Raw genomic sequence first — 12,141 nt, 5'->3', positions numbered from 1 at the left:
TGTTAGAAAGTAGCAGATCCTTTAAAACTGCCTAATCTGGACATATATTAATATGGTGAAATTGTTAAGAGTATGGGTTCTGGAGTCAGACTGTGGTCTGGGTCCAAAAGCTAGCTCTAGATGTCTGCCCTTGGACAAGTTACTTAATCTCCTCATACTGCAGTCTCCTCATCTGTAAAGCTGGGGTAATTAAAGTACATAATACATAGGGTTATAAGAATTTAAAAAAACTAATATGTGTAGAGCACTTATGACAGTGTCTGGCAAATAGAAAGTGCTTAATGTTAGCTTTTATACCAGATGAAACTAACCTGTGTATATGATCAACCCTACCTAAAAGAAAATTTTTATAAAGTTAATAGCTTTTAAAAACAAAGGGAAAAACTTCAACATAACAAATTTTAGTGTAAATTATAAATTGTTAAGCAAAATTTTATAAAGTGAACCATTTCCAAATTTCTGTTCTTTGGAATGCTTCTTCCTGGTGTAAAATGGAGGCCGTTACTTTTGATGATATAGTTTCAGTAGAGATAGTATGCCATAGTGGTTAAGGGCATGTTTCTGGAGCAAGTGTGCCTGAATTGGAAGCCTGGCATTGCTCTTCTCCAGCTCTACGACCCTTGATCAGATTTCTTAGCTTCTCTGTACCTCTGTTTTCTCATCTGTCCAGTGAAGATAATACCTACTTTATAGGGTTGTGTAAGGATTAAAAGTTTAACATTTTCAAAGCACTTAGAACATTACCTGGTGTATAGTAAGCATACTTGGTGTATAGTAACATCATCTGGTATATAGTAAGCAATATTGCAATCAATGCATTTATACCCATATAATAGTACTTTACTGGGGAAAATGATCTAATCTCATATTAATATGTAAATTGGGAAATTTTGCTGGAATCTGGGTTTTCTAAGTTTTGATCTCTTAGACGTTAGTAAGGAATTATGTCTTCTGCTTAGGACGTGTATACTTTTTATTAAGTGTCTAATATAGAACCACATAAATACTTGTTTGTAGCAGAAAGAAAGAACATAAATAAATAAAAATATATAAATACTTCCATTAGTGAAGAAAAAACCAAAAAAGGTCCTTGATTTTCATTTTTATCTTACCCTTTGCACTGTTACATGTTATGAAATTTAAAAGTATATGTTCAACTAGAGAAGAAATTTAAATTTTCTCCTTATTTAAAAGAAAAAGTTAGAATTGTAATTATTGGTCATGAAGGGGATATTTCAAAACTTCCCCTAACTAAGCTGTCAGTTTTTGTGGCTTAAAATTATTAATGCTGATATTTCATCCACCTGCTAGTTGAGGGAGACTATAGATGGACCAACTTTTCTCCCCACCATAAACTGTTTATTGGCAAGATCTGTATCTGGTTTTAATTTATATCCCTTATAGCACGTTAGTACAATGTCTTGCACACTGTAGAAACAATAAATACTTATTGAATGAATAAGACAATGATAAAATCATAACATATAGGAGTTTTCCAAGCACAAAACTTACGTAAAGTAGATGCTTCCTCCCCTTTTTGATATAGTAGGTTTGTTTTAGAGAAGCGAGTTTGAAGAGTAGCCCCTTTTATTGCATGGATATAACTGGATACGAGTACCAAAGAGAGGCTATGTGAAGGAATTTCCTTCCATATTTGATTCTGTACTAAGACAGTAACACTTTTTTTGCACTGTTTATGCAATTCTTCACATGTAACACTGATAAATTAGAGGCAATGGATACATGTTCTTGGTTTATAGTATATTGTCTGAGTATAAATATCTGTATAATTTTTTTCTTACAATAATGTAAGAAAAGTTTGAACTACATTACTGATTATAATTTAAGTAATTCGCCTTATTACAAGCTGTAGAGGTGCTTCAACATGGGAAAATGTAATAAAAGTAATAATTTCATAAATGATTTTATGTCTGCCTTCTAATGCCTCCTGTCTGAGTACACACTGCTAAAGGCAGAATCTAATTTTTGCTTGAACTTGTGCCTATTTAAATAGAACCCTAGTTTACACAGTAATCCTAACATTTTAGGAGGCTGAGGCAGGAGGATTGTTTGAGGCCAGGAGTTTGAGACCAGCCTGGGCAACATAACAAGAACTCATCTCTTAAAGAAAAAAAAAATAGCTGAGCACTCTGGTGTACACCTACAGTCCCATTTTCTCTGGAAACTGAGGCACAGGAGGATTGCTTGAGCCCAGGAGTTTGAGATTGTAGTGAGCTATTCATGATGCCATTGCACTCTAAACCAGGCAACAGAGTGAGAGCCTGTTACAAAAAAAGAAAAAAAAAAAACCTGGTCAAATATAATCAGTAACATTATAAAAATTAAAACATTTATGCCAAAGAAAGTAAGAATCTTATAAACAAACTTAGGTCCTAATTTAAGGATTTCTAGTTTCCAGGAACCAATATTCAAAATTTCTTAGCTACATAAAATTTTAAGACATTTAAAAGCCTAAATTGTTTAAATTCCCAGCAAAGCAGAGTACTTTGTCCTCCACCAGGTTGTGCAATATGACTTTCAAATAAAACAAAACGTATTTTGGCTCTTTTGTACATAGTATCTCTTTAATTTCTTCCTTTTTAACTATTATTATTTGTTTTTTAATTAATATATTTGATAGATTCTGAAAGTAGTTGAGGAAAACATGTTTATAAATAGAAATGTTTATATTAATTAAAATAAAGAATAATGCCAAAAAATATATTATTTCCTCTTTCCTCTCTTTGTCCAAAACACTACTGTCCAATGCAAATATAATACGAGCCATATATGTAATTTAAAAATTTTAGTAGCCACATTATACTAATATACTAATTTTAATAATATATTTTATTGTATAAAAATTATTTCAATATGTGATCAATATGAAAGTATGAATTAGGGGTTTTATTTATCCTAAGTCTGTGAAATCTGTTGTATATTTTATACTTCCAGAATATCTCATTTAGAACCAGTCACATATCAAGTGCTCAATTTAGTCTGACTGGACTATCTTATTAGACAGCATAGATCTTGAAGTTGAGTAAGCTTTGAAGGAATTACTTTATCTATCTTACTTTTTTGTGTGTTTTCACTATTAATACGTGGTAAGTTTTTTTAGTGCTGGAAGTACTTACTGTGAAAACTCAGATATTTCAAAAACCTATAAAAAATAAAATTCTTGACTCCACTATGAACATTTTGGGGTCTGTCATGCCAGATCCATTGATATATAAGTCATTCAAGATCTTAATATTTTAAAATGTATTTTCATATGAGTGCCTGTAGATTTACCATATCATTTTTAATGGCTCTATAATCCTCTATTATATGGATATCCCTATTAATGATCATTTAAGTTGTTTCCAGTTTTCTAATCATAAACAGTATTCATAGAAAATATTTTTATAGATGTGTATATTTTCATATAAATTCATAGATGTTGACTTTTAAATTATGATTGTTTTTGTTAGATTGTCCTGCAAAAGGGTTGTACTCATTTACATCCCTGCTACAAGTATGTGAGAATTTCTCTTATCCCATATACTTTTACCAGTGCTTTTAATGAAAAGGATAAAAAATACTGAAATATCTAACAGGCAGATACATACCTAGTTTGTTTTCCTGGCCATCTATGTTGCTTTCTTTGTGAATTTCCTGGGCACGTATATAATTCTCCTCCAAATCTCCCCCACTCAGTGCCTTTTAAAGTTTGTCTCTTTCTGACTAATTTTAGGAATTATTTACATATTATGGATACTAAATCTTTGTCACATATAAGTAACAAACAGTGTTTTTCCATTTTTTCATTTTTCTTCCTCTTATGTTTATGGCATCACTTGCTATGTAGAAGCTTTAAATTTTATATCTTTTATGATTTGTAGTTTATGCTAAGAAATGCCTTCCTTGCCTATAAAATCTGGTCTCTTTAAAGATCTTCTAGTACTTTTATTATTTAAGCCTTTGATTAATCTGCAATTTATTTTGATAAAGGGAAGAAATATGAATTCATCTTTTTTCCCCTAGTCAACTATCTACTATTTACTTTCTTCGTGATTTGAAATTTCTTTTAAGGAGTATTTTAAATACAAAGTAAAGACTTAACTAGGTTTATGTGGGAATTTATTAGTAGTCAAATGGAAAAGAATCTGGATTCAGTTGCATGCTTTTCATCTTCAGAGATATCAAATTTAAAATTGTATTGCCTCTACCTGTGAAATTAATACAAAAAATAAATAAAAATAAAATTGTATTGCCTATATTAGAAATCATACATAGTTTATAGATAATGTTCAGTCAATTCCCATTTAACCTGGAATCTAAATACTTAGAAGTGTTAAGTAACTAAATTTTTGTGTACATTCAGCACTGTTAATTATTCGGTAACTATGATGCACTGTTTAGGCCCTGAGAATATAGCAGTTAAATGCATGGGCAAGGTCCTTGCCCTGATGGAGTTTGGGCACTGTTAGAGGAGATATAAAAATAATAAGTAATATGTAAATGAACAAGATACTTACAGATTGTGTAAAAATTGTGAATGAAGTAACAAAGTAATGTGGTGGGGGCTAGGTAAAGGGGAGGTTTTCCTACATTTGAAAGATGGGAACAGACCAGGCATGTCCATGCCCACAAAGCAAAGATAGTAGTAATCCTACTGTAGGGATTTGGGAGCAGGGGGTGGGTGGGGTAAGTGGGGTGGGGAAGCGTAATGTAGTTTACTTTTCTGTGTGTTTTATATGTCTATCTTATTTGAAAATTTCTCATTGAGATTTGTTGGCAGATTCTTTAATCCCAAATCCTCCTATGGGCCCCATTTATTAAGTGTTATTCTGTGTTCACAACAGTTATCATACTACATTATAAATATTTGCTTGTCTTTTATCTCTGTATTCTCAGTATCTGTCTTTTATCTCTGTATTCTCAGTATCTACGTATATTTAGTAGTATTTGTTACAATAAGGAGTTTTAGACAGAATTAGGACCAATATATTATCATGTGCTTTGGATTCTATTTCTCTTCCACCATCTCAGGAATGTTACATTCTTGTTCTAGTATATACAAACTCTGTCTTACCTGGATTCTTTTCCTTAGGATTTAATCAAGCTCAAACCTTTCCCATTATAAAAGACTTTCAAAATCTCCATATTCTGTCTCCAATTATTACATTATATTTTTTTCCATTCACAACTACAGTTTTAAGAATGTCACTTTATTTCGTTATCTTCATTCCTGCTTATTCCTCAACCTACTTTTTTTTTTTTTCGGCTTATTATGGGGGTACAGATTTTAAGGTTTCAATAAATGCCCTTTCCCCCCTCCCCCCACAAGTCTGAGTTTCCAGCATGACCATCCCCCAGATGGTGCACATCTCACTCATTATGTATATATATACCCGCCCCCCACCCTCCTCCCCCCTGCCCAATACCCTATTACTGTAGTACCTATGTGTCCACTTAGGTGCTACTCAGTTAATACCAGTTTGCTGGTGAATATATGTGTTGCTTGTTTTTCCATTCTTGGGATACTTCACTTAGTAGTATGGGTTCCAGCTCTAACCAGGAAAATATAAGATTCAACCTACTTTTATAAACCATTTTCAACCTGAGATTATCAGTGACCCTTCATGTTGCTAAATCCCATTGAAATTTTTTAGTTCTTATCTCATTTGGCTTCTGAATAGCATTTTGACACTTAACTATTTCATTCTTGTTATATTTTCTTTCTTTGGTTTCCATGTATTATACTCATGATTTTCCTTCTACTTCTCTGTGGATGCCTTTTCAGTCTTCTTTGCAGGCTCATCCTCCTTTGACCATAGAGTTTTGGGAATTCCTTAAGATGCCATGCTTGGAATAAAACAGACTATAAATAATTAAATGATATAATTCTAATTCTTCCATAGTTGATAGCCTGGAGTATGATTCTTAGCATGAAAAATGATTCACAGATATAAGATAGAAAAGATTAAGTAAAAATCATGTAGTCCTGAATTTGAACTATCAATATGAGCTGAGAATGTATTTTATGTTAAAAGCATTTTTATCCTCTTTCTACTTAAGTGGGTTAGAAACAATGACTAGACCACAAAGAGTGTTCAGACTGTGGTTTGGAAAAATGTTTCTTAAAAGAACTACAGCTCCTTAGAAAAATGACTGATTCCAGGTCTAGGGAGAACATGTATAAAAAGAAGCTGGCACATCTTGTCATAATGAAAAACAAAAAGCTATCAAAGACTATTATGAATGAATCGGATGCCAGTTTGAATTGCTTTTTTAATTTTCCAAAGATGAGACAATTTGATCATTCATAGGGATGATAACCGCAGTGTATTGAAATCCATCAAATATGTATCATCCATGAGTTTACAAATTATGCTTAAAAAATATTTAATGGATCTGTTTTAGAGGATTATAGTGTACCAATTTATTATTTTGAAAATTCGCAATAATGGAAAAGAATTAAACATTTATTCCTGCCTCTCATATAGTGGCTGACTGGCAAAGCAAATAGTAGATGAGAGAAAGCACTTTTCATAGAGATGCTCCAGCTATTGAATAAAAAAGAAATGATAGAATATTACCTTTTGGCAACATTAATGAATTAATAGGTTTAAGCATGGATCATTATTGTCTACTAATTGTACAGAAAGAAACAACCAAACATTGTCTTCTTGATAAAGGAACACATGGACATCTGTAAGATATGGATCATGAAGGGAAAAAACCAAAAACAAAAAAAGAACACAGTATCCTTTATAAAGTGATCTTGCTGAAAAATTTAAACCTAAATATGACCAAGGCTTTAGCTCCAACTCTCAATTTACAAAAAACACAGAGGAATATCTTAAATGACACTACAGGGATACAATCAGTAAAATATAGTTTCTGGAAAAATCTACACAAAAACAGTTCTCTTTCTTCAACAAATAATTTTCAAGCATAGAAAAGATGGGGATCTTACAGATGAAAAGACTTCTCTGCAAACAGCTAAGTACCTATCTTTTCCTCCCATAGCTTCTGCATACCTCTCTTGTAGTGATCTCTTGAAATGATCTGGATATAGGTACTTCTGCCTCATCAGACTATGTTCCTCAAGAACAAAGAAGGAATGGCTTCTTAATCTTCCTTTATTTCTCTGGTGCCCTACACATTGTCTGACATTTGTTGAAGAATCAGCAAATATTTCCTGTACAAATTTTATTTGATGACAACAGTGGTTAGTCATAGTCATCTTTGATTAGCAAACTGACCAATCATAACATTTCCATATTTGCCTTTTATACTTTTTGACTATTTTGAGTACAACTGACTCTTCTCCATTTCTGTAATATTTCTAAAGTGTATGCTTATTGTCAAAGATGCTCCTGTCCTCCACCATAAAAATTACTGTATTACTTTTTCTAATTGTAAAGATCATATATTTCACTGTAAAAATTCAAACAAAATAGAGAAGTATAAAAAAAGAAAATAAAGCCATTACTATTAACTAAAAAAAGAAACTCAAACCATCATTATTTTTCAGAAATACAATTTTATTCATTCTTTCTTTCTCTCTTCCTCTTCCCACCCACCCTCACCCCCACACACAGAGTTTTCTATAAATAGGGCAATGCTACTATAGATTCAACTCCAGAACCAACCCTATACCCCATTCAACATGTTTGGATATCTTTTTCAACATCAATTATTAGTACTATACATTGTCAGTTTGGGGACAAACTTCTTATTAATGTATCTTAATTTAATTAACCAATCCAGTACTGGTGAGCATTATGTTCCTTTATAATTATTTGTAATTATCCTATATTATAAAAAATATGGTAATGAATTACTTTGAACACAACCATTTGAACGTGTCTGCAGTTTTTTCCTCAGTGAGTTTGTTGGCGCAAAGTGTGTGTTCATTTAAAATTTCTATATTGCCCTACCACCCACCAGAAAATTTAGGTCTTATTTTCATTGCCCTAGCAGTTGATTAGCAGGGTTTCATTATACTTGAAGTCTTATTCATCAGCTCCAAGCACTAGTTTTCAGGTAAAGTAACTCTCATTCTGTTTTTGTTTTTTTTTTTTTAGCTCTTTCATTTTTTGGTGTCTTTTTTTGAATTAGTTTTCTTCTCTGTGTTGGCAGTAGAGACCATTAAAGTTTGTGCAAGATGCAAGATCATAAACTGGACAAAAGTCAAATAAATTGAGAGTAGAATGTGATTGTCCCATAGTAACTACTGTATCTTACTCTGTTATGCCCACCATATTGTAATATGTTTTTGAACCATAATATGGAAATTGTACCTCTTAAATCTGTGATCACATTTATACAAAAGCAACATTTATAAATGCTATCCTATTTATATCTGCTTGGAGCAACTAAGATAATATTAGAAGTTTTTTTAACTTCTTAATAATGTTTCAGTCCATACTCAAAAGTTTTATTTCTCAGAAGCCTCTTGTGGAGGAAAGACAATGAGTTTTGAAGTCTTACTGGTTTGTGCTCTGATTTCAGCTTTGTCACTTGGTTGTATGTGAAAATCACTTAACTTTCTGGGTCTCAATTTATCTGTGGAATTGGGATATATTTGATAGCTATGTATTTGAATGATTGCTCTAAGGATCAAGTAAAACACTTTATGTGAAAATACTTAGCACAATGGCTAGCAAATGTTAATAATTCAGTATGTGTTCACCTTTCTTTTGTGGTATTTAGTGAGTGAGACATTGTGTTTTTAGGTATGTATTTACTATCATTTATATTGTTACTTTCACAGAAATCTTCTATACATATACCCTCAGAGTCTTAATTTTGCCAATCGTCAAGGTTCTGCCAGAAACATAACAGTAAAGGTCCAGTTTATGTATGGAGAAGATCCAAGCAATGCCATGCCGGTAAGAAATGCTCCTTACTTTTCCTATTCTTCATATATGGTTCAAATAGATTTTCTTTTTAAACCAAATTTCTAACTGCATCACTTCCTTTATAGATAATAATGAGGTAACTTAAATTCTAACTTTTTATTGAGGGCTTGGTATATGCTAGGCACTCCCAGAGATGCAAAGATGAATAAGACTTGTAATCTAGATGATATAAAACAAATACATACAAGCTAAAATGGCGGCTTTCAAAAGGGGGTCAGGTCAGTATCAACTAGAAACTTTCAAAGTACAGATATGTTTTCTCTACTTTTGGCATCTGTGATTCTGATTCTCCTCAATCTCTTTAGAATGTAAGGCCAGATAAGGGAGGTGAGAGTTGATGAGTGTTATATGAGGTTGTATTATAGTTTTAAAATGCTCCCCACGTGATTTCAGTATATGTGGCTCTTCCCATCTTGGATGAGAAACTCTGGCATTAATTGTCAGTCTTGGTTGCACATTAGATTCACCTGGGAAGCTTTTAAAAATACCAGTGCCCAGGCTGAATCTCATTTGAATTAAATCATAATCTCTGGGGATCAGAACCATATATTAATAGTTTTAAATTTCACCAAGGGATTACATTTTGCAGCCAATTTTTTTTTTTTTTTTTTGAGACAAAGTCTCGCTCTGTTGCCTGGGCTAGAGTGCCATGGCATCATCATAGCTCACAGCAACCTCAAACTCCTTGGCTCAAGCAATCCTCCTACCTCAGCCTCCCAAGTAGCTGGGACTACAGGTGCATGCCACCATGCCCAGCTAATTTTTCCTATTTTTAGTTGCCTGGCTAATTTTTTTTTCTTCTATTTTTAGTAGATATAGGGTCTTGCTCTTGCTTAGGCTGGTCTCGAACTCCTGACCTCAAGCAATCCTCCCACCTCGGCCTCTTAGAGTGCTAGGATGACAGGCATGAGGCACCACACCCAGCCCGCAGCCAATGTTGAGAACCAAGATATGTGCTAATTATTAAAAGATTGGTATAGGGATTCAAAGGAATAGAAATTCAGAGGTAAGAGAGAATGCCTCACTGAGGTAACAAGTAAACATCACATGAAAGAGGTACTTTTGTGCTGAAACCAAAGGTCATTAAAGTGGTAATGGCAGTGGGTCTGGAAAGGGGGGCAAGGAAAGCAATTCAAGTTAGGTAATGTTCATGAATAGTGTTGAGTTGCCAGTGAGTCAACTGACTTATGGAAGATAAGTCAGAAATAGTAGATTGAGGCCAGACTGGAGAGATTTTTGACCGCCCAAATTGTCATTTAGGATCTGTGGAACGCTAATAAATGCAAGTTCCATGACAGTAGATTTTTGGCTCAACTAAAGTTGGTAACATATCAACTATCACTAAATGTTCAACCTTTGAGAACCCTAGTGGAATGAAATGAGCTAAGAATAGGTGCATTGTTAACAGTCTTATTTCATTCTTCTATATCCATCTTTTAATCAAGTTCTTCTAATGGTCTACTTACTAGGAAAGATATTAATATATTTTCTTTTCCCTTGTTGCCTCAGTTTCATTATTTGTAGTTCTTGACAACAGTAAGCACAAATTATTCATCTTTGTATTCTCCTATGGCAGCTATTTCAGATACTTGCATGTAATACATGCTGAATAACTGTAGAACTTATTTTTGAGATCTGGAATTAGCATTTTATATTCTTTACTATTTCTTCATTTCTGCTGAAGAAATGAGTCTATTATCATAGTTGATGAAAAGATACTAGATTATGAAAATATATGCTTAGTCAGCCTATATGTGAATTTCCATATGAGTTAGAGCTTTTGACAAATGTAGTATACATAAAACCTGTTTTTATTGTTTGCCTAACAAACTCTTCCTTATCTTAGCATATACATGGCCTCTTCCATAGAGCCACAGCTGTACCCAGCCTATAGTGGCAGAACACCCCCTCTTTAGTGCTACCATAGCATCTTCTCACTTCTTTCATGAGCCTTACCACTTTATGATTATATGTTTATTTCTTCATCTTGCCTATTAGACTGTGAGCTCCTTGAGGGCAAGGACTATATGTCTTACTCATCTTGATGTCTATCACAGTGCTTGGTACATAATTGATGCTCAATGCATGTTGCCAAATGATTAAAAATATGTCAAATGATCAAAAGGGAACTTTCCACTTTATATCATTCATGTTATGAAAATAAGCAAATTATTTTATGAAAAGTGATAGCTTCTCAGAGGGGAAGAAAAGGTACTACATTTCTTTCACTATGTATTAGTTATGAAAATAATATTTTTATGTTTATGCAAGTGACTGGTTTGAAAGAGTGTATAAATATAGACATACCGTGTTTGCTTATGTTTTTAAAAATAAGGGCTGTTTATCTTATGTTTTTAAAAATAAGGACTTTAAATGGGCTATCAGATAATTTTTTGATCATATAATGTTGATATGAAAAAATTATAAAATTTATAATTCTGGCACTGGAGCAACATTTTATGAAAACATATTAGCAATTTGATGAAATACTACTTATATAGGAAAGTCATAATTATTACAGTTTTATATATTCTTAAAATAAAAGAACCTGCTTGAAATGTTGCAACAAGGAGAAGAAATATCTGCTAATATGTCCTTTGAATTAAGGATGATACCTATTAATCCATTTATAAAAGGAAGAAACTTTGAGTTGTTTTACCGGTTATGTTGATAGAAATGCACTGACATATCCACTTACTTATTCATGCATATGTAAAGATGGCTATCAGACTTAAGAGTTTAATTTATGTCTAGATAATATTGCAAATCTAACTGTCTCACATAGAAATTAGAACTGTGACCTTGACATCATTAAGCCATTTATCTAATCAGCTGCCCTAATTAACCACAGTATTCGTGTTAGAATTAAAGAGGCAGATACACAAGGTTGAATTATTTTACTTTTAAACTTTCTCCAAAAGTAGTATTGTATTTTTGATGTGGTGGATTTTTTAAAAAAACATGTATATAAAAATTTAAGAATGGAGCTCCTCCTCCATTGTACAGTAGCTTGCAGAAGCAAAGGGATACATAGCTTGAGCTAAAATAGGATTTTTTCATATAATTTATAAATAATTTATATTTGACTTTCAGAATTACTCTGCTGTTTTAGTGGAGAACCCATCAATTTGTGTAGTTGATGTATGCCACCATTCTAAGATCATATTTCTTATGTAAATTCCAAATGATGTACTATATCTAGTTTAAAAATGAATTCTTCACTGTC

At 32.6% G+C, this 12,141-nt stretch overlaps 1 protein-coding gene across 8 annotated transcripts in view; it reads left to right on the top strand.

Moving 5' to 3' along the window:
- DOCK7 (dedicator of cytokinesis 7) overlaps positions 1–12,141 on the top strand; it is a 203,895-nt gene that overhangs the window by 80,758 nt on the left and 110,996 nt on the right. For all 8 annotated transcript variants that reach the window (XM_012767100.2, XM_012767098.2, XM_075998923.1 and 5 more), the window contains exon 15: positions 8,768–8,885. In XM_012767100.2, coding sequence (XP_012622554.2) covers positions 8,768–8,885 — 118 coding nt within the window. The remainder of the gene's footprint in view (positions 1–8,767; positions 8,886–12,141) is intronic.

Source organism: Microcebus murinus, chromosome 2 (genome assembly GCF_040939455.1).
Source record: "Microcebus murinus isolate Inina chromosome 2, M.murinus_Inina_mat1.0, whole genome shotgun sequence".
Lineage (NCBI taxonomy): Eukaryota > Metazoa > Chordata > Mammalia > Primates > Cheirogaleidae > Microcebus > Microcebus murinus.
The sequence above is the reverse complement of the archived record's forward strand: the minus strand, read 5'-3'. Positions and strand labels throughout refer to the sequence as shown.